Source organism: Uloborus diversus, chromosome 7 (genome assembly GCF_026930045.1).
Source record: "Uloborus diversus isolate 005 chromosome 7, Udiv.v.3.1, whole genome shotgun sequence".
NCBI classification, from domain to species: Eukaryota; Metazoa; Arthropoda; class Arachnida; order Araneae; family Uloboridae; genus Uloborus; species Uloborus diversus.
Genome location: NC_072737.1, coordinates 141,271,298 through 141,295,766, shown reverse-complemented (window position 1 = coordinate 141,295,766; position 24,469 = coordinate 141,271,298). Strand labels below are relative to the sequence as shown.

Sequence of the window (24,469 nt, the reverse complement as noted above, 5' to 3'; positions counted from 1 at the left end):
CAGTGTCGAAATGACACCGCACCGACCGGCGTTCTAGCTAAATTCACCATAAGATCAATTTTTAAAAAGCTAATTTCTCATAACTTTGTGCGTGAGTTTCCTTTCATATTAAATAAAAGTCATGAAATTCGAATGGATCCCATGCAAATTTTACATTTTGCATAAATTTTAAAACACTGAGTTGTCGAAATGACACCTTTCAGCGTTCTAGTGTTAAAACATAAGGCACTTTTTTTAATGGTCGAATAATTCAGCTTCTAAATTGCTTTTAAAACAAAAAAATTATCAGTTAAAGTAAATGATAATGGGTAGAGATTCACCGAATACCATATTTTGCTGAATATGAAATGTTCGATTAAAATTCTGATAAAACATTTGGTTGAGCACTGAATACTTGGATAAACTGTTTTAACTGCAATGATTGTATTTTTATTTTATGCCACATTAAAAAAATATATATATATATATATTCATCTATTTTGTGTCTTTTCAAAAGTGCAAATGAACTTCCATCAAATATCGTAAATTTAGCTACATTATTACTAATTTGAAATAAATAAATATTTAAATCATTGGGAAATGGCAAAGCTAATGGCTAATTTGGATCTGTAATTCTGTATAATTTATTCATTTCTTTTCCGCTTTGGTTTATTAACTGAAATCCCAGGGTTGCCCATCTTCCCCAAGAACAATGGCATACCCCCTTAAATGTTGCAAAATACCCACTTCCAGAATGAGAGCCCCCAAACCCTGGCAAAGTAAAGAACAATTATCCTTGACCTCCCCCCACCCCACCCCCTCTCAAAATTTCAATGTTGGCAGTTGCGGACATCGACCCTTCCTAAGTCCTCATTGACACTCCTAGGCAATCATGGTATCATGTTTTGTCAGAATCTTGCATAAAAAAGAGAAACAAGTTGCTTAAAACATCATTGCAATTTATACAAGTGATTTTCTGCCCTTTTTTGTTTCTTTAGTTAACAGAACAGTTGCTGATAACAGTAGCTGATAATTGAAAGTGTTTTCTTTATCATTAAAAATACTTTGAAAGTGGCAATATTAGTAAGTAACAATTTGAATTCATTTTGTACTTTTCATTCATTATATTAAAAGCATTTGTTTACCAATTGTCAGAAATTGTGTTTACTATTCGGTTACTGAATATTAAAGTATTTGGCTGAACCAAGTATTCGGATTGCCTGCCAAATATGTAACATACAAAATACTAAACAATTATTCAGTGTATCTCTAATGATGGATCTTATTAAATGCATTTAACATTATTATGAAAATACAAATTATTTATTTATTGCACAATAAAACATTTATTATGAAAAAAAAAAATTCATGTTTTTAAAATGGACTAAGAGTGAGGGTCAATGTTACAGGATATATTGATTTATATAGAAGTTTGGTAAGACCTCATTTGGAGTATGCTGTTCAGTTTTGGTCTCCTTATCTTAAGAAAGATATTAATGTATTAGAAAGGGTTCAAAGGCGGCTACAAGGCTAATAAATGGACTTTCTCATTTAGACTATGATTCCAGGCTTAGAAGGCTAAAAATGTACAGTCTTGAGCAAAGAAGAGACCGAGGGGACATGATTCAGTTGTTTAAATTTATTAGAATTAAAGATGTTACGGGGCTGAATTTTAGCACTGAAAACAGGACAAGGGGTCATTGTTTTAAGCTATTTAAATCTCAGGCTATCATGGTCATTAGGAAAATTATTATTATAGCAGGATAGTGGAACCTTGGAAATGGTTACCGGAAGAGGTGGTAATGAGCACGGGAGTAGATAGTTTTAATAGGGCAATTGATCTTCACTGGGGATTGTAAATTGACTAGGACCAGTCTAGCTGGGCCCAGAGCCTGTTGCTGCTTGTCACTTTTGTATTTGTATATAGTACAGTTAGTGATGTGGATCGGGTAAATACCCAGCGGATAGGTAAATATTTTTTGGGTATTTACCCAGGTATTTACCCAAGGCCTGGGTAAATACCCAGAAACTGGGTATTTTACAAAAAAATGCAGAAACTGAGTGGGAAATTTTTTTTACAAAATCTAAATGTGAAATAATTGGTAAAACTGATGCATATGTATTACACAGTTTAAAATATTTTTTATTGAAAGACTTGATGAAATTATAAAAGAAACATATTGTGAACCAAAGAATCTTTCTTTTCAATGTCATAACTCGAGAAGTATGAGCAATTCAATGATGAACTTCAGGATTTCAAAATCAAACCGTCATGTCCAAAATGAAAAAAAAAAAAAAAAGGAAGCATGAGGGATGTTTGGAAGAATAAACTGAGAATTTATTAAGACTATGATGTTATTTATTTTATTGCTGTTTAAGTGACAACGTGGTAAATATAAAAACAGATTGCACACATTAATAAGCAAAAAATAAAATAAAACCTCATGATGAAAATTTATTCATCATGAAGTTGTATTGAATTTCATCATTGAATTGCTTATACTTCTTCCAATTATGACATTGTACGCATCTCAGATATATATATATATATATATATATATATATATATATATATATATATATATATATATATATATATATATAAGATGCAGAATGCGCCTGAACACTTGAACTAGGTTTGGAGGAAATTTCTGCAAAAGATATTGGTAAATAAATAGTAATAATAAATTGAGCGACATTTCGTTGCATTTTGATGTCATGCAGGGATATATTACTGGGTTATAAAAGACTAGGGCCTTAAAAAATTGATGTTTGCTTTTTTTGTAACCAGTTAAGCTTTTTACTTTTTGTAGAATGACTTTTTATGTCTGAAATTTCGCTACCAACATTGATTAGGCATATCCAACACATTTAATATGAATATCATATTAGATTGCTAAGTTGTTTCACACAATAATTCTTTAAATATGTGACCAAAATACAATTTTTGGGCAAAAATGTATTATTTTGTATATGGTTGGTTATATATAATACATAGTGGAATACATACACAGAAAAGTATTTTAGTTGAATATAAATTTTTAAAATAAATACCCGGGTAAATACCCAGTTTGGGTATTTAGCCGGTATATACCTTGGGTATTTACCCCTAAAAATAAATACCCGGGTATTTTACATCACTAAGTACAGTACACTCCTGATTATCTGCGGAATTAGGTGGCACAGGTATTGCGGATAACCTGAGAAAAGGTTTAAAATGAGGGGCAAAGCAGATAAAAATTCTCTTTTACTTAAAAATGGTTGTAGTGTACATAAAACGTGATACTGGTGAAAATAGGTTTAGTTTAGTTGACAACATACATTTCGAGTTCGTGTACTTGGTCACACAGCACCTGTTTATGAACTCACGTCCAATATGACAGTACAATGCAGGGACATAGTGTAGGACAGAATTAACAGCACAGAGAAGGAAATTACAACCAGGGGCTACGGGTGGGAATCAAACTCACCACGTCGGGATTACTACAATGACGTGCCAACCAACTGCGCTACCGAGGCCGCGAAAACAGGTTCTTTATTAAAAATTATTGCTTATGTATGCAATGGCTTTAAAAGATCAATATCGCTGGCATACATTTAAACTGTATAGCTAAAACAATAACAGTGTGTGTAAAAAATCAATGGAAAGAATAAAAAAGATCACTCGTTATTGAAAGCGGATTACACACATATGCAAGCAAAGCGTGCAGATTTACTGAGACGGATCAAACTAGGTTATACCAAAAAGATCGGGGGCGGGGGGTATATTTTTTCAAGACTAGTCGGGTCACTAGTTTTTTCGTATATTCGTGAAGTGATAAAACTGATTCAACAACTAACCTCCCTTATTTGTTGAGAATTGCATTACAAACAAAATGCAAATTCCGACATAAAAATTGTCATATGATATAAATGTACGACATTTATGTGTTGGGAGGGCAGATAAGCTTTAATCTAAAATCAATTCAGATAATTTTAGAAATAATACTTGTAGCATTAGTTATGTTTCAATGTGTGAAGAGTTTTGCTAAAATTTTCCTGCCAAAAAGTGAGAACCAGACCTGTCATTTCAAAGTTTTCCAGGGACCAGCAAAATGGATATACTTAATGCATTTTATAGGAAAAAACGTTGAAATGCATAACTTCATGATGTTTTTAAAATCCAGAGGGGTCAATGACCCCCTCCACCAATTGCCCAAATGAGGAGATTGAGGGGCCTGGTGGAAACTTCCAAAATAAGACTGACGACCAAATGGCACGAACTTGAGGGTCATGGATTTGGATAAAATTCTAGATATAGGTCAAATCCCACTAGATATGAACCCTGGTAAAGCAGTTAGACTGCATAGGCCCTAGTTTGGCTGCAATTGGGGTCCAAAGTTGCTAATTTTGACCCAGAAATGCAGACATTTCTATTGAAATTTGGGATTTCGGCACAATGTTCGTTTTCCAACGCACTTGGAGCATCTTTTTTTAGTACAACGAGTGAAAGGGAGAAAGTCGATTTATTTATAGGCATTTTTAAAGTTATTTGAAAAGTTGAAACGTTCTTGTATTTTGTTTTTTTTATATGCCATGTGCAATAAATCAGTGTTTTTTTTTCCTCTTTGATTTTTTGCTTATCATTGTGTAATATCTCTGATAGCAAATGATAAACATCCAGTTAAAGTAAATTTTTTATCAACAAATGATAGATATTTTTTATAGCAGACAATTAATATAAAATGAAAATAAATAATTTCATTTTGCAAACGATAAATATCCTGCAACTATGTTAATACAAGAAAAAACTTATTTTTAAACATCGCTTAGTTTTATCATCGAACATTCAATATTTTATCGTAAAAAGATTCTTTGAATGTTGGCAGCAAAAATATTTTCCTTTGGATTAAATAGAATTCATAAGCAATGTCTCTGATTTGTACTTTTTCCACCACTCTTCCATAGTTTGTAAAAATGTAAATATAAAATGTTTTTCGTATTTAAATCATTTTGTAAATATTTTAGTTTACCCATTCTCTTATTCCTTCTGCCATATTTTTAAACATTTTTGACATGAACTAGTAATCATAATGCAGCACATCAATAAGCACAGAGTTATACGCGATTTGGTTACAATAATGCAAGACAATTTTGACATGAATGTTCAAGGTCACTTGTCGAGCGAAAAAGTTGCCTTGGATAGAATTCTAATTTTTATGAACCATGCTTCGACAATGACGAAATTGATGGTTTGGATGTAGATCTTGAAGATCAAGATCACTGCGACAATGAGCTAGACGAAGACGAAGAACTGGCATTTTTTTATTACTTTGATCGCCCTATGATAGAAGAAATTCATGATGATCATACTGAAGGAGAGCAGAATCCATCTTATGCTCTTCCAGTAGACAAAAAACAAAAAGTTGAATTATTCACTAAAGACAGTCCAGAAAATCTTCAATACAATCAAAGGATATCCAAATTCCAGTATTGAGTGGTTATCTAACCGCCTATGTGTGTCTCCAGCTACGGTGTCCAGATACAAGAAGCAACTAGCAGAAAGTTCATCTCTTTTGACGTAATATCCTATTTTAGATGAGAACTGTTTGCACGTTTCTGTAACATTCGCAACATGGGTACTCTGATTCGTGATCACGATCTCCGACAAATGGCACTTGACATTGCTCGAAAGCTCGATATTCCACCGAACAAATTCTGTGCGTCCTCTCGATGGGTCACAAAGTTTAAAAAGCGAAGACGAATTAAGAAGCGATGAGTAACACATTTTTACACTCATCGACAGCTGGTTTCCCTAAATGAGATTGAAGAAAGTGGCAAAGACTATATCGAAAAAGTTAATTCCATGCTTTCCATGTACAAGCCGGAATGCATGGTTAACTGCGATCAGTCTAGCTTCTCCCATGAAATCCATCGCAATATCAAAATGGAAGTAATTGTTACGAAGAAAATAATTGGTAAAACACATAAGATCAATGCAATGACCCACTCATACACTATCCTCCCTCTCCTCAGCCTATCAGGTCAGTTGGCACCAAAGTTGTACATAGTACTTCAGGAGAGTTGGCCATTTTCCACCAACACTAGTAGCAAAGATAAAGGAATTGGTCATTGCTCTCGGTAACATTTTCGTTGCGTGCACAACCTCCGGAAAAATGGGGACGAAGGAACTTCGTCACTTTTTCAACATTTGCTTTTGGCCATACGCTGCCGATAATGAGGATAATTTATTGAGCAGTGATAGCTGGACACCTTTTAAAAATGAAAGCAACTTTGTCGCACCAAGTGGTTCTAGGAAGACTGTCATTATTGCGAATATTCCACCGAAGATCACCTATGACCGGCAGCCTTTCGATCGCCAGTTCTTTAGAACATACAAAGGCATGGTTAAGTACCTGTCGGATTACTCACTTCGCGATAAAGATTTTAAAAGCAAGCTGCATCATTGTGAAAGCGTAATGTTGATACACTCTATAGTATATAATCAGTTTTCCTCCCATAGATTTGTTTCATGGTTGAAAAGAGCTTGGCAACTGTGTGGGTTCAACATTGATGCTCCGTCAGAAAGGATACACACGCAACAGTTTTGCTTTGAACTGAAGGAATTCTTGAACTGTGACACATGGAATTGCCCAAATATTTTTTAGCCGCTGTAGCTGGTGTAAGCGTTTGGCTTGCTTTAACCATTATTTTAATGATGAAGCTTTTCATTTTTCCACTTGTAAAAATTGTATCCGGTGAAATTTTACTGTAACTTGATACATTTTGTAATTTATTCCAACTCCAAAGCATTAAAATTAATTTTATTCTGTTAAATACTTCATCTTCCGACGTCTTTTCCAATTGTAATTTGGTGGCTTACCACCTTTCTCACCCTCTTCGTATATTTGGAAAACTTTTTTCACCTTTGTGTACACTGCATTTTTCTCCACAATTTATGGTGTTTTTGGTATGAATGTTTTTAAATAACACTTTATTTCAAATTATAGGATTAACTGAATATTTTTGTCATGAAATTACGAATGGAAACATTTTGGCATTCGAGTTATTGAGTTTAAAAGAACAATCCAATTTTAATTTGAGAGCTACTTATTAAAAATTTGTATTCCAAATATTTAATTCAAAGGTAAGTGCTACAGTAAGATAGCAGAAAAAGAAGTCAAAACGGTAATTCTAAAAGAAACTCCATTGCATTTCTGGGTCAAAATTAGCAACTTTGGACCCCCGTTGCAGCCAAACTAGGGCCTATGCAGTCAAACCGCTTTGCCGGGGTTCATATCTAGTGGGATTTGACCTATATCTAGAATTTTATCAAAATCCGTGACCCTCAAGTTCGTGCCGTTGGTAGTGAGCATTCCCTAACTTCTGAGTTTAATCAAGCTCTGAGTGTTGTGAATTGTGCTCTATAATCCTCCCTTTTGACTCATAAATGTTTTTACCCGACAGGTGGACCGAACTCCAAGATGTGAGTGAGAGAGAGAAGAAGTGTCCGAGCCTTCTCTGCCCTGGCATCGTTTCGATGCTAGCTGAGCGTCCAAGTGGCCTCCACCCTGTGCTGCGGCTGGGACACCCACCTGCCATCACAGCAGGAGGCGAGGATCCCGAGGACGAGCCCCCTCCACCTCCCCAGAGGACTGTCTCTTCTCCTACAGGTAAAAATCTCCTATAACCAACTCGCCTGATTCAGCGACAATGCCCATCACTCCCTAGTACTTGAATGAATTAAAAAAGGCAGGAAACAAATTTTTGCCCTTACACCATCATCTTTTTATTTTGCATGTGATGAAACATAATTATTCACTCAAAGAGGATATAAAATAACTGTATTTTTAGAATATTGCTGTTAAACACAATGTTTTTCCGAAGGTTAAAAATCTAATATCTTCTATGAATGTCCAAGAAAAAAAATTTGCTTAAAAATAGATGGGAGCTTTACTGTCTTTCATTACAAGTATATATATATTTTTTGTTTGTTTAACTAAATAAGTAAATATGACTTTGGAGTTGATATTTTTCTGAATGATGGACATCATTTAAAATTTTGATGCAAACTACAATATCAATTGTTATTGAATTTTATTGGGTCATAATCTTCAAACTTTTAGAATTTTTGAAATTATTTTTTAGGTTTGTCCTCTCCCACCTCCGCACCTCCACCTGCTCCTGCTCGCAGGCCTTTGTGCTTACAATCTCGCTCTAGCCTTACTGTCTCAAAGACTGAATACACTCTTAATTCATCAGAATCATTAATTGTAAAATGGGACATCAAGGAAGAAATATCATCTTCTGATTGGATTGGATTGTATAAAACAGGTAAGAAATCAGTTCTACGAGGAGGAATATATTTCATTCAGGGTTTGAAAATATCATAATATTCTCCGAAATATTGAAAATATTCAGTATTTTGATATGTATCATATTTTGATATATTCAGTCAAGACAAACTCTGTTTTTTTAAATAGTATCAACATGCTCAAATCACTGTTACTTATTTTCCTGATATAATCAGGGCTGCGGAGTCGAAGCCAGTCATTTTTTTCTCCAACCAGCCTTTGACAACTTTGACTAAAAATCAGTCCCGACTCGGACTCCACAAGCACTACCAAAGTTACGGACTTTGATGGAAAATTACTGACTCAGACTCTTGACTCTTGAAATTTTAAACCTTTGACTAGGGGTTGCATAGCGCGCTACAAATAGCGATGCTACTATAGTAGCTACATTTTTTAGTAGTTTGTAGTGTAGCACACTACTGTTTAAAAAAGTAGTGTAGTGAGTAGTTCGATACAAAAAAATAGTTTGTAGCGATTTCTGGAAACTACATTTAAATAAACTTTTAAAAAAAACAATCAAGGTTCAAACGAATTTGAATAGTGCAAATTTTACACAAGTACATCAGTGGATGCAATGAGAATGACTCATAAAAATACGAACTGACCTCAGTTTTGGCACTGTACGTTCTATCTGTTTGGTGCCATCAGTTTGTTTGCTATTGTAATTTTTATATTTTGCCAATAGTTCTTGGAAAAAAGCACTCATTTTTGCAAAAATGAAAGTCAATGATTTCGCGAGTTGAAAATTTTGTGAATTTTATATAAAGAGACCGAAAATTGAAAAACAATATTTCGCGAGGCTTTTTGTGACTACGACGGGCACTCGAAAATAAGTGCTTTTAACAGTATTCACCAAATAAAGAAGCTACTGCAAATATTATAGAAGAGGATGGTATTCAACTGTTCTGGCAGGCTTACAATAAATATGAGCATTACAGTGTATGAGAGTATGATAAGGAACATTTTTGAAAAAAGAAAAAAAAGAAATAACTGATACATTTTAGTTTTCGGATGAGCTAATTTATCAATCTAAACCTTTTTTCGTTCCATCCTCTTATGGTGCGTGTGTCTTAGGGTGTCGCAAAAAAATCACAAGTTGATTTTTCAAGTCGCACACCCTCTTATATTTTTCCTTTTACGTCAAAACAACTGTAAAAACGTTTCATATAATTTGAACAATGCCAACCAGTGCCGACTTGTGTCTGAAAGGGTGAACCAGCACTTGTAATTCTTGGCCAATTTAAAAAAAAAATTTTTTTTTTAGAAACTCGAAATTTCTGTTAGTAAAACGTTGTCCCTAAACCCCCCCCCCCCCCCCTCCCACATGCATCACAAAAACATAAAAACATTTATTCAAATTAAAACATTTAGGTATCCCACAATTGGCCTAAAATTTATAATTTTCTTCAAAAAATTATTATTTTTTCAATAAATATTTTAAAACGTAAGGTTAATTTTACGAAGTTATTAAGGTAAAAAATATAAATAGTAAAGTAGGTAATAAGTGTCAAATTAGAGGTTCTCAAACTTCTTTGACTCAGGGCAGGCTCTGTAGAAATAGAACTTTCTCTCGCCACCCCCAGTCCGTGTCTATTATATAGGATAAGTGCACCAAATAAGAGCAACCTGAGGTTCATAACCTAGTATCTCGCTCATTTATGATTAAATTGGCTTCAGCTTTTGCATGTTCATCAGATGACTCATGAAAACTAAGAAAAAAATTAACAAGTGAAAGTTTAAGTTTTAATTATGTTTGTTTTTCAGAAGTTTTAACAAAGGAACTTTAATTAGGCTTCAAGCACAATAAATACCTTTTTTCATACTAGTAACCTACAGTAATCCATATCGAAACAAAACTTACCCTAAAATAAGGTCAGGTAGTTTTAACATCACTTTTCTGTAATAACTTTTGTTACTAAGTTTCTATTTGTTTCTATTGCCAGGTAATTGGAAACTGGCTTGTTGTTAACACTTTATCATCAGTTAATGTTTTTGATGACGATGAAGTCACGACTTAGTAAATTTTTACTAAGCTACATCAATAATGGGATGAACTTATTGGTGGAAAATACAATATTTTGCGCACCCACCTTCAATATATATTGATACCATGAACACTTCACACAACCCCCCTTTGGCGTCAGAGATGGGCATATTAGTATTCTTAAATTCAAATCCGAATTTTATCCGCAGCATTTTAATCTGTCAACCCGAATACGAATACATTCATATTCACTAGTGTGAATTTGAATACATTCATATTTGCAAGTGTGAATCCGAATACGAAGTTTGGATTCACATCTATGAATCCAAATCATTTTGGATTCACATCTTATGAATAGGAATCCATCTGGATTCACTGAAAAAATCAATTCAAAAGGCCAATATAAGTAAATAAATGTCTGTCCCTCGCTACAGGTTGAGTTTTGGGTGTTAGGGAATTTTCGGATGTATATTTATTGGCGTCAAACTTAGCAATTGACCCGAAAATGAATTTCCTACTATTTGGAGCTCCAAGTGGTATGTGACTAGTCCCAGGTTTTAGGAGTCCATAAATAGTTTAAAATATCTGATAATTTTTTGTAATAAATTGTATTATGAACAAGTTTATCAACCTTTCAACGAAGTTAGTGTTTTTATTATTTAGTTTTAGTGTTTTTATTTATTGAGAAATATTATCTTATCTAAAATTATATTAACGAATCAAAGTTTCAATTTATTTGTAAATATAATTTTATGTAACATAATTTTTCTCAATTTCACAACTTCAAAATATAATAAATATACAAGTTATTTGATGTTACAAAGGACCAGGGCCGATCCTAGCAGGTGTGCAAAGTGTGCACCGCACAAGAGCGGCCAAAGCAAGGGGCGGCCGCAGGCCGCATCATATAGTTATTTTAATCAAGCAAAATTCCTCAAGAATTTCTCACAAGATGACATAATAAGTCGAATAAATATGCAGAATTTTAAATGTTTTAATTATCAAATTAGGTGCAATTTTCCAACAACATAGCATATTTTTAAAAAATGCAATGTTAGAGCACATTGTGTTGCTCAATTATCCATTAATATCAACTCTTTATTCACATGCTTTATTTGGTTGCAAAATTTGTGACAGAACTGGTAATAAGGCATGGATACAGGGGAGGGGCAATGACGGAAGTCCCCCCACCCCCCAAAGCATGAAAGGGTGCCTTCCAAAGACCACTAATGCTCATCCCCAGCCTCCCAAGCTTTTATTGACCCTTAACATTGAAGACATATTTTGTGTAAAAAAAAAAACCTATGCTGATAGGATACTTTCGCAAGTGTTTCAAACTACAAATTCTGTATTCAGCAGTCGTAGATGCGTAGAGACTGGAGAGACAATGGAAAATTGCGACTCCCCTGAGAGTCAAACATATATAATCAACGAACTAAAATTTTTAATTTTCCCCCTTTACTGCAATTTTTCTAATTAAAATCAAGAATGAACTGGTCGGTTTCAGATCAAGTAGGAGGACAGGGCCCTTGCCCCGGGCTGCAAATTTTAAGTTTGACTTCAAAACGAAGATCCAAAAGGATGCCTTGACGAGTCTAAAGAAGGCTTCAAACTGCGTTTTTAGGACTTTAATTCCGGAAAATTTCGCTGGTTGAACCACCGATTTTAAGGATCCGATTAAGTTTCTTATTCACCCTTTCTACCTTAATGTAATCAAACGTAGCCTAAAAATGATGGCTCCAAAATCCAAAATGTCTTTTCTGGGGACAGCCCTTCCTAACGTCATCAAAAAATTGCTCAATGGTATTTTTCGAATTTCTTTTTTGAAATTTTTGCGGTAGAGGGCCCTGAAATTCTTTCCCTAAGATTACTACCAAAGATGGTCTGAATTAGCGTCTCTAAAGAGGCCCCCAATCCTACCCACTTAACGTATTCAAAAACAAACTAAAATTGCGTTTTTCAATCATCAGTTTCGACGAACTTTGGGAGAAATACCGCGGTTCCCCCTTAACGTAATCACAATAGCTCAAACTTTCGTTTTTAGATGGTTCCGTGAAGCCACCAAATCCTTCCTGCCTAAACTAGCCTGAAATTGACTTCAGTTTCAAAAAAAAAACAGTTCTTGAGGGCACACTGAATCCCCAACTGCTCTTTGTCCCATCGTTATCAAACAATGCCTAAAAGACGATTTTGGTACTTCTATTTCTAAAAAATTCCGGATGGCTTACGTAAATTTTCACGGCACTAGGGCATCCCTCAACAATCGGAGACAAGTCTTTAGTTGTATTTTTCAGATATTAATATCGAAAAATATTCAGAAAGATCCGCTGAAGCTTCTCGGTTTCCTTAACGTCACCAAAGATAGTACAAAATTGCGCTTTTTAGAGCCCTAAAACCCTTCCTTCACAAAAATAGCCTAAAATTGATTTTAATTCCGAAAAATATTTCCTCAGTTCGGAATATTTTCCCCTATCGTGTCCAAATCTAGCGAAAAATGTGTTTTTGAAACAATAGTGCCGATAAATTATCAGAGGAAAGATGCCAGACCCCCTACTGTCACCAAAGACAGCCTAAATTTGAGTTTTAAACTTCAATTTTGAAAACTTTCGATAGGAGACAACCGAATCTCCTTCCCTCCAGCAACGTCAACAAAGATAACCCAAAATTGTTTAAAACTTCCGTTTCAGAAAATTTTCAGGGAGAGCGCCGATCCTTTCACTATCGGTCCTTTGCTAAGGTCACAAAAAATAGCTGCAATTTAACATCAATTTTTAAAGAATTTTAGGAAAGAACTCCAACAATACTTTCCCCTCAAGTTTCGAAAAATTTCCTAAAATTGCAATTTTTGACGTCAATATTGAAAATTTCTCCATGGACCTTGAATGTTCCCGACTCTTTTGTCCTTGCAACCAAACAAAACCAAAAATTAATTACAACTATTTTTCATACGCCAATTTCGAATATTTTCTGGGGGCGATACCCTCCCCCCCCCCCCCCCCCCCCCCGCCCTCCGTTTCTTCCTCCTCCGTCTTTCTTCTGACGTCACCAAAGGCTATAAAATGCGTTTTTACTACTATTACCATTTTAACAAATTCATCCTTATGTTTTTTTTTTTTTTTAATTAGAACTTGATGGGCAATTCCACGGTGTCGGACGTAGAATTTGCACGAAATTTACTAATCAAGGTTCATATTTTTCAGAGTTAAAATGGATGAACTGAGCCAATTTTTTTTCTCAATACTTATATGTGTAGGAACAATATAAAAACTTATAGAATTTCTGAAAAAAAAATTCAAACTATAAATATTAAAAATAAAAAACCTCATGGTGTCGGACGTAGATGAAAGGGGAACTGAAAATTGACGTACGTTGAAAAAACCCAAGTTTCAGTTCAATGAACTGTTTTCAGATTTTTTGAGTACTTGAATGTTGAAAAGTAAAACTGAAATATGAATAATTTTTCCTTTTTCACCAAATTAATTCACGGATAAATAGCACAATTTTTTTCCCCTTGGTGTCGGACGTAGAATAGTTGGTGTCGGACGTAGAATGTGCAAAGCAGACAACATCCGACATGAAATAAACATCTTAAAAAGCTGTTTGACTCTTAATTTGTTTATGGAATTACTAGTGGCACCCGCACGGCTTCGCCCGTAATAGAAAAATTAAAGGTCTTTTGGTTCGCCTGTATATTTACAAATAATGTATGGTGAATTTTCTCGCCCATTGGCTTCTACCGACGTTACAGTTCCACGTTATGATCATTTCGTATCTCGCCAATTGGCTTGTGCCCATGTAACGGTTCCACGTTATGATAATTTCGTAATTTATGATAGTTTTTTTTCTTAAAATTGGAATAAAAAAAGAACCACATCGAATTTTCGAAAAATCGCTTCGAGGTGCACACCCCCATGCTACATACTAACTTCGTGCCAAATTTCATGAAAATCGGCCGAACGGTTTAGGCGCTATGCGCGTCACAGACATCCTACAGACATCCAGAGAGACATCCTACAGACATCCTCCGGACAGAGAGACTTTCTGCTTTATTATTAGTAAAGATATATTATGGTATTTTAAAGCATAAAAAAGGGGAAAATATGCATAACAGGAGTCTGTTCAGAATTTTTCCCAGGGCTCCATTTTTTTGTGAAAAATCAAACAATTTTGTGAAAATTGAAATAATTTGAAACTAAAAATTTTATGCAAAAAGAATGTAGGGAGGGGGGGGGGGGGGGGTCATGGCCCAAGTTATGTCATAGAACTTGTTTACAAGGAATGTTTTTTAAGACATTTCTTTGTTTTTCTGACAAAATATTATTCTTCTGGATGTTCTTGAGGGATTTGGGGGGGGGGGGGGGCAGAGGGGATCTCATTGCTTTTGGGGAGATGGGCACCCCTAATGTATCAATATCTGTATACCATTCCAGGAAATTTGTATTTTAAGTCTTCAGTCATTAAATAAGGAAAACATTATAACGAGAACAAGAGAGATTAGACGCATTTTGTCAAGTTTTTTTTTACAATCTCTATGTGAACAACAAAAAACTCAATCTCTAGGGTAAAAAGAAATGAAAATTGATTTGTAGAATTTTAATGAAGAAAAATCTAACTTATTAACAAATAATAAGAAATTTGGATGTTGGTTACAAATTGTTGAAAACGAAACTGTGCATTTCTAGGCACAAACAGGGCTTGTTGTGAGTTCACCAAAAATACCTGAGAGTTTTTAAGTGAAAACTGGGGAAGGGGGGGGGGGGTGTTATTTTTAAACTGAGAACTCTAATGCTTCTTAAATATTCATAACTTTATACATAACTACTTTAATCGCTATTGATAAACATATGAGACTCATTTCTTATCTTCAGATATTTTCAGCAGTCTAAATATTGTGTATATGTTTTTTAAATTTATGTTATGTGAAATATAAATATAAATACATAATCAGGCATGAATAGCATGTGTGAATTATTTAATTTAACCAGGAATGTTCGTATACTTATAAACCTAGTTTCAGTTAGGAAAATATTGGTTTCGGACGTAGAAATTTTTTTGACCATTTATTTTAGCATAACTAGTATTTTGAAATTTAATTTAAATGATTATTTTTAATTGCATATAACATCTTTATTTGCAGACAAAATATTTTGTAAAAATCTCCACTCAGTTTTACATAATATAAACTTTCAGCCAATTTGGTGTCAGACGTAGAATTACAAAAATGCCTTATATGAAAAAAAAAAAAAAATCCCTAAAAATTAAGTTTTGCAGTTAAAGTGCAACTTTTTTGTATATAACTCTTCTAGAGAGTTCTGAGAAGCATATTTAAGAGAGAATATTTGAAAAATGCGACAATGCAAGTATCAAACAGCCATTCTTAAGTCGTACAAAAAAAGTTACTTGTAAGAACATGGTCATAGCAACCTGATTTGAAGCCTCAGAACTCTAATAAATTTTGCTTTTGTTGCATATTTTTGTTATTTCTATACACTTCAGATAATTACCTTTCCATTGATACCAAAATTGTGAGAAAAAGATTATTATAAAATTTTGCCACCTTTTCCCCTTTTCTGTGGAATTGCCCTGATACAGAAATTTGAAGAAAGATTTATATAGATTTATATGGGCGTTATAGTCAAAATATGCTAATTGCTCTTCAGGGGCGGCACATCAGGTCTTTGCACACGGGCAGCCGACACCCTAGGATCGGCCCTGCAAAGGACCAAATTTGATTGTACAAATTTGTTGGAGTTATTGATACTTTTGAACTCTTGTACCATTGAAAATGGAGATTTTCTCAGAAACGTTATGTTTATAAAAAAGAACAAATATATTATGATGGAGGAAAAAAGTTTTTTGTTCAATAATACAAACAAAAATTAGTAAATAATAACAAAGATAAGATGGTTGAAAGGTTGAAAAACTTGTTCACAATGAAAATTTGGTAATGTTCATATCACGTGAATCCTATTGATAAAAAGTGTAGTAAAGTAACTTGCATAGCAAGTGTACTCTAAAGGATTTCGTTGGCTATAGTCCTTTGAATTTTGTCTACAGAACCCTTAATTTAGGAGAAAATCTTAAAAAGAGTTTTATACCCTTACCCAGTTCGTCGAGATCTATCGATTGATACCCCACCCTGGAGGATTCAGAATACTTTATTTTTCAACTACACATTAATTAACTAGAGATAGTTATTTTGAGCTGCCAATATTTTTAGTGTGTTCGGGTGGTTGAGTTGTACATGTGTCAAATTTCAAGGTTGAATAGTGTTGCCTCAATTTCCATGGCACAGACAGACACACGAGCTTCCCCATGAGGGTTTCTGGTTTAGTAAACCAACGAAACCCTAAAAAGGTTTTGTCATGCAGCATGACCTAACGAGCGAGCGGATTTTCGATGACTCTGAAAAATTTACCACTACCCATAATTTTGTTGCTGATTTTATAACGATTTGTAGCATTTTTTAACGAAAAAACCAAAATCTGAACATAGATAGATAGAGATCATTTATTGTAGAAACCATAGTCAATTTTATGTACAAGGTAATTTATGCTTCATACTAAAGAGTTACAGCATATTGTACAAATTAAGTAGAGGTCATAGACATGATATTAAAAAGTCAATTTTAGATAGGTACAGGATAATTAATTTTATATATATACTAGACTACCAAAAATGTACAACAAAAATCATATTACAATTATTTATTGTTGTTAATTGTTATTATAATTTATAGTATAAAATAGAGTATAATTAATTAAAAACTCATAACACATTGAGATCTGCTTCTAAAGATTCATCAAAGCTATAGAATGTCGTATTTGTTAGAATTTAATGCACCAGTAGTTCAGAATGTTTTGATTAGCTTTTAGATGATTATACTTGGTTGCTAATAAAAGGTGTGATCTTGTTTTATAATTATGATTTTCATTTGTTCTAACAAATTTATCTCTATTTTTATGAACACAAACCAAACATTGAAGAATGTACAAAGAAGGTAAAGTTAATATTTTTAGTTTATTAAAAGACAATTTACAGTTTTCCCTGTATCCAATATTGTCGAGCACCCTTGTTACCCGTGTTTGGATAGCAAATATTTTTTCCAGTGAAGGGGACACTTTCTTGTGCTTCAAAAAGGCTTTTCTTAGAAATCATCCTTATGTGATTCTTGATTTTTTGCTGAAATAACCAATTTTAACATGGAATATGTTTTGCCATCATCATCATCCCAAAAATCACCGAAAAAGGCACACAAAAGCATTACGAAAAAGTGCCCTGATCATTTTTACTTATAACCAATTGGTTGCAAAGATGTAATAACTTTGTCAGTTTTCAGTTCTCACTAAACGAAAAACCTTTATTCATTCGATGGAAAGCTCTCAATTTATTCAGTAGTTTTCTTGTAGTTACATATTTACTTAAAATCAACTCATTGTGAAGCTGGAATACTTCAATAGTTACTTGTATTTCATTATTGGATAAGATTCGTCCATTTATTGACAGCAACAGACTGTGAGTTACAAACATATTCCTAAATTAAGTTACATAGGTACAAAAACTGATGCCAAACGTAAGAAAGTAGTTTAGATCAGTATAATAAAATACGTAGTCTTCCCAAAAACATCTTTTATGCAATAAAATTAAACAAACAGTATCTGAGGTTAAATGCTTTAATAGATTGTGGGATGCGAAAACATGTTCCATGAGCTTTCATGTTTATACATACATGAAAAAATGTTAAACTTTGGGTTTTGCTTCAAAATGGATTTTGGCATAAAATTTTTTGAAAAATTCCACTTCTAAAATTTTTCGACCCATCGCAATACCGTCATTTTCTTCAGGAATTGGCTAACATCCAAATCTCGACCTTTAACAAGGTACAGACGGACATTTATTAATTTATATTGGCCTTTTGAATTGAATTTTTCAGTGAATCCAAGTGTGAATCCAAAAGGATTTGTATTCATAGATGTGAATCCGAAATGATTGGGATTCGTAGGTGTAAATCCGAATGGAGTCGGATTCAAATTTATCGGTAAGAATCCAAATTTCGTATTTGGATTCCAACTTGCAAATATGAATCAATTCGAATTCACACTTGTGAATACGGATTGACACATTAAAGTGCCGTGAATCAAATTCGGATTCGAATTTACGAATACGAATCTGCCCATCTCTGCTTGGCTTCTCTTCCCACGACACCCCAGGGTGCCATGGCACCCAGTTGTAAAATGCATGTGTTAAATAAATTTTTTTGCTCTCCTACAATATTTAAGTCTCCCATGTAGTATTCAAAGATATGGATTTTTCCAGGTTAAGTTAAATTTTTCATTTTAAATATCATATTTTTTTATTATTTGTTTGTAAATGTTGATCTGAAAATGTGTTAGCTAATAATTTTTGAACTTGATTTATTTTTCAAATTTATATGTGATTTTTTAAAATATAAGTAGAAAAAATTTAATTTTTTAAAGAAAATTATAAATTTTAGTGTAGGATATCTAAATGTTTTAAATTTCGAATAAATGTTTTTGTGGTACAGGTGGAGTGTATAGGGCAACGTTTTATCAACAGAAATTTCGATTTTCTGAAAAAAAAAGTTTGATTTGGCCTAGCCTACAAGTATTGGTTTGCACTTTTAGACGCAAGTCAGCACACTGTTGTTCAAATTATATGAAACTTTTTTTTCGCAATTGATAAAAGAGGAAAAATATAAGAGGGTATGCAACTTGAAAAATCGACTTTCATTTTTGTGGGACACCCTAGAGTGTATGCTCTTTATTTACTTATTTTTTGAAAGGTAGAAAAAGTAGCGACTACATTTCAAAAGTAGTTTGTAGTTGCTACTTTTAAAAAAAAGTAGTTATAGTTGTAGTTCGCTACAAAAAAATGTAATTTTTCCAACCACTGCCTTTGACTCCCAATTCGAACTCTTCTACCCCAAATTCAGTCCAACTCCTCAGCCATGATTATAATTATAATCAACTTAAAATTGATATTTCTCACTTTATTAGCATTTATTTATTATTATATGTTCCTAACATCAAACATTGCAGATGAAACTGATCCAGCTAGATTTCTGGAGTGTAAAACTAGACGCCCATCAACAACTGCAAGAGGTCAAATTTCATGGACAATAGAAAAGGATGACTTCTTTACTGAAGGTTAGTAAAGTTTTTCATAGCTTCTAGTCAGTTGGATGGCTAGTTTTGAGTGAAGGTATTTGTTTCCAGAATTTTGTGGTTTTTGAAACTTTATTTTATTTTTCTTTCAGATCTAACTAATGTGTGCTTTAAATATTATCATGGATTATCCGGAATGTTGCGAGCAGTCAGTCCCGTGGTTACTGTTAAAAGGTTCCCAGATTCCTGTGGACCTCAAGTAAGTATATTTAATTAGTTTTAGTTATAAAATTCTTTTTTGCTTTCTTTTGGGATCTGTTAAACAAATAAAAAATAGAGCTCTTCAAAGATAAAAATTCCAAAATATTTTGCTCTATGTCATTAGTATTGTGGTCAGTAATGATCCAAATTATAACTAGGATGCAAAGAATTAATGAGATACTGATGAGGATACAGGTTTGCAATGGTAATAGTCGGAGTTGCCAGTGGGGGGGGGGGGATTTTTCTCATTGCTTGTAAATTTTCCCGAGTTTGAGTGATTTGATCTCTCATTCGCTCACTCCTTTCAACAATATGATATCTCAAAATACTTGACTTTTCAGGTGCATAATTTTAAAGTTTTAAAGACAACATCTGTTAAAGATATACAGGGTGTTTTTAAACTCTTTTGTAAAAAACTTTTAGAGTGATAGTACATATCAAAACAAATAATATGAAGTAAAAAGTAAGGGTCCCAAAAGTCTTCCGAAGGAGAGAGGCGCCATTAAAGTTTAGGGTCCAAAATTTCATATGATCATAAAAAATAGACAAATAAATTGGTTGATTAGTTTGCGGTTTTCGCTAAAATACGTTACTCATTCGTGATATTCTAAAAACAAACATAACTCCAAATCGTTAATTTTTGAGTAATGACATTCTTGAAAGGAATTAGCAAATTGATTATGTGGGGGGGGGGGGTAACTATTGAAGGGAGTGGAGCAGTGATACATTGGTGTAACGAGGCTCTTTGTCGCTTTCACAATGCTGCCAGGTTTAGTTTGCCCCAACTATAGTTAATTCTTTGTTTCTTTTGTATAGGCTTCTATTTTAGCTGATGGATTATTAATATTCGAGATTTTTAAGTAGACAAATGATAAGTACTAAAATTGATCTCTCAATAATTATATCGTTGTAATAAGTTTCTTTAAAAACTGTGTAAAAAAAAAAAGTTCTGTCCTTCGGAAAAAAAAAAAAAAAAACCCTGTATGAATAAACTTGATACTTTTGCTTGATATGATTGATAAAACTGTGCAGATAGTACAAAACGAACAAGCACGAAAGATGTAAAGAAAAAAATTATATTCAGAGTTAGAGCAGGTAATTTTTTTTTTCGCTATTTGTTTTTGTTTTTTTCTTCAATGCAATATTTTATATAGTCACTGCATGTGCATGACAGAAACGTCCATTCGAGGTTGCTTAACCAAAGAATTATATTTTATCGAGAATATTTATTACCATATACATTAGGAATGTATCTTTTTTGTCAATAAAATCTAAAATCCAAGAATTTGAAACAAAATCCAAGAACCGTACGCCTCTGTTGAAAACCCAAGATCTTTAGAGGAAAACCCAAGTTTTTGCCGCCCAGGTAGTGACGCAGTCAAACCATGGCCGTATTTAAGGGGTGTATCTTTAGGGTTCAAATCCTGTCCGAAAATTTTCAAAATTATTCTAAAAAAATGCTTTGCATTATACTTGTTTGAAAAAAAAACCACTACTATTTTATTAGTTTTTTTTTTTTTTTTTTTCATTTTCATGAAATTATCATTGAAAAATTTTACAAACTCATTGCTTTATCTGCAATAGTTATTTGTATTCTAGTTATTGTGAAAATCATTTCTTACAGAGCACTACAGCACTCTCTTTTAAATTTTGATTTCCAGGCACTAAAAAAAAAAAAAAACTTAAAATTTGAAAATGCCAAATTCTGTATTTAACATGAGTGTCAAAAAATATAAATATAAGAAGCTTATTTAAAATGCAAGTATATGAGTACACACATCTATTCTTTTGAATTGTTAAGGAAATATCAAATATTTAACAAGGGAGAATATGTATGTAGTACACTTGTCAGTTTTTGTCTTTCATTTAATAGTTGGGGCATTCCACAGTATTTTTGACATTATGTAGAGTCCGTAACATGACCTTTTTTTGCCATAACTTTTTAACTTACCATTTGATTTGCAAATTATTTTAATTTGAGCTGGTGTGTTGGCAGGAAAAGATCAAAATAAAATAATATGCTAATCAAACAGTAAATTAAAAAGTTATGGCAAAAAAGGTCACATTACGGACTCTACATAAATGTCAAAAATACCGTGGAATGCCCCAGTTACATCATCTTTTACATTTGCTCATGTCGATGATCTTAAAGCAGCATTCCATCATTGAAATAACCTGTTGTTGCAGAAATCAATAGAATGTACAAATGAAATAAAATTTTATTAATCATACAGATTTCACAAGAAATGTGTTTTCTAAAACCGTACCCAAAACAGAAGTCTGGTTACAGCTCTGAGTCAAACTATTACAGTACTCTTAGTTTTTCTTCGAATTTTCCGATAAAGTGTATGTACAGTAAAAGTAAAGTAATATTTCTTTATTCCCTAAATAAAATAATTCTTGTTGTATTTATTTGCTGTATTGAACATGTTAAGCTATAATCTATATTTAAAAAAAAAGTTTTTTCATTTCACAGTAATAACTTTTCATCTACAGGGTTGCCAACTGTTCCGCATTTAGCGGAGTTTGTTAAAATAGTGGAATTCTGCAGCTCCGTAAAGAAGTTGTTTTGCTCCGCATTTCCTGTTTGGTCTAAATGCTGACCAGACTTACCAAATATTTTAATAAAGTTAAATTTATTTTTATTATATTCTGCTAGTTTATTATGACAGGCATGTTAATAAGGCAAAATAAACCTTTGTACTCAAAGCATGACATAGTGTTTAAACCTGTTTTATTAATTTAAAAATAATTATTCATAAGCTGGGGCTTCAAATGCTCAAGCTCAAAAATAATTTTGGATAAGAGGTTTAATTTTTTTAATTTATTTTTATACAAAATACTGATCTGCTCCGCAAAATTTCAAAACGCTCCTCAAAATCACCGCAGATGCTCCTCAAATTGTTTCTCCAAGGTTGGCAACCCCCCTACTTCATAATTTATGTTTTTCTGTTCTATTAGTGTTACTTTTTTTCTCCTCAGAATAGTCATGGGACTGATGATGTGTTGGTGGGATACTCCTCTCAGCAATATCCTGTAGAGATGGTGAAGTTCACTTTATCTAGTAAGAACACTTTATCTTACTTCACTTTATCTAGTTTCATAAATTGCATGTGTTGTGCATACAACGTAAAAATTGTTTATTTTCTTTACTAATAATAAAGCTGAAAGTCTGTCTGGATATCTAGATCTGTCTGTCTGTCTGGATCTCTGTTGTGCCCCGTTCTGGCTAGACCGCTCGGCCGATTTTCATGAAATTTGTCGACAACACAAAGTTAGTTTGTAGCATGGGGGTGTGCACCTCGAAGCAATTATTCAAAAATTCAATTTTGTTCTTTTTCTGTTCCAATTTTCAGAAAATTTTACCAAGCAAATTATCACAATGTGGAAGAAAATTGCGAAAAATCTGTAAATTACAAAATTACATCATGGAACCGTAACATTGGCGAGCAAATGAACATAGCAAATTGGCAAGAAATTCGTCATCGATTGTTTGTAAATATACAGGCGAACAAAATGACCTTTTAATTTTTAACTACAGGCAAAGCTGTGCGGGGTACCACTAAATCCAGAAAGGTCCATGACCTTTCTGGATTTTGGAATATTTCGGATATTGGATTCTGCCTGAAAGAGTAGTGAAAACTCTCCTATCATGCAGTATTTGTCACTATTTTCCAGGTTTCCCTGATGTTGTGCTAAATTTCTTTTATTTTGTTATTAATCTGAATGAAAGTATACTTTATAATGCTAATAAAAAGTATGAGACAATTTTCTTCAGTATTTAGTCCACTGATGTTTATTTTTTATTATTATGCAATGTGCTGCTTGATACAATAAATAAATCACATTATTACAAATTATAGTTTTGTAATTTTGTTCAATAGGCTTTGTATTGGTTACTTATGAGGAAAAAAAAAACAATTATTGCCAATTAAAAGTGTATGGAAAAAATTGCTGCACAATTACAGCAAAACGCTTATTTATGCATAACACGCGGCAGGGGAAAATATTGTTTTTTCACTAAATAATTGCCAAATGTAAAAAAAAATAGACTTAAAACTGGAAAGAAAGAGAAAAAAAAATTTTTTTTTTCATTTTTTTTTTTCATTTTTTTTTTTTTTTTTTTTAAATTAAGGAATGAAGTTCCAGTGTTTGGATCTTTCTGGCTTGGGGATTCTGAAATCGGGATCCCATACTGTTTTTGATTGTAAGATTTGAATGAAGCTTGAGAGTAGAAGAACAAAGATTTGTTAACATATACCATTGAGGTTTTGTTTGTTGTTTTAAAAAAAAGTAGATTTATGTGCTGATGTAGTATTTAAATCTGGAACAATGCTTTACTTTCTGATTTATGAATGCTAACATCAATCCGCTTCTGGTCACTAGTTTTTATTTTATAAGCAGAGCCCAGGCAAAGGTACACTTAAGAATCACATGATTATGATCTAAAAATGCCTTAAGATATTCACTACAACTTACATATGCACTAATTATTCGTTTGCATAGAGAAAAGTTATTATAGTTGAATACAAAAAAAAAATCTGAAGCAGTTTATCGGACAGGAGATGTGTGTTAACTTGATAATTGCTTATATTCCTTTAAATATTTTTTCTTTTCTCATTAGCTACCAAAAAGAACAAAATTTATTATTCATTTCCACAAAATGACTTTTTGTTTGTAGTCCCACTGTATTAAGTTTGTAGTAGTTTCATAAACTGGTAAATTGATATAAGGAACATACAAACACACGCGACCACAAACATCCATCCATTTTTATACACATGCAT

General features: G+C 33.0%; 1 protein-coding gene across 1 annotated transcript in view; it reads left to right on the top strand.

Moving 5' to 3' along the window:
- The first annotated feature begins 7,498 nt into the window (after positions 1 to 7,498).
- Positions 7,499 to 24,469, top strand: part of LOC129226914 (E3 ubiquitin-protein ligase HECW1-like) — a 55,786-nt gene continuing 38,815 nt past the window's right edge. The window contains exons 1-5 of the mRNA XM_054861544.1: positions 7,499 to 7,631; positions 8,107 to 8,292; positions 19,356 to 19,463; positions 19,574 to 19,680; positions 22,665 to 22,746. Coding sequence (XP_054717519.1) covers positions 7,499 to 7,631; positions 8,107 to 8,292; positions 19,356 to 19,463; positions 19,574 to 19,680; positions 22,665 to 22,746 — 616 coding nt within the window. The remainder of the gene's footprint in view (positions 7,632 to 8,106; positions 8,293 to 19,355; positions 19,464 to 19,573; positions 19,681 to 22,664; positions 22,747 to 24,469) is intronic.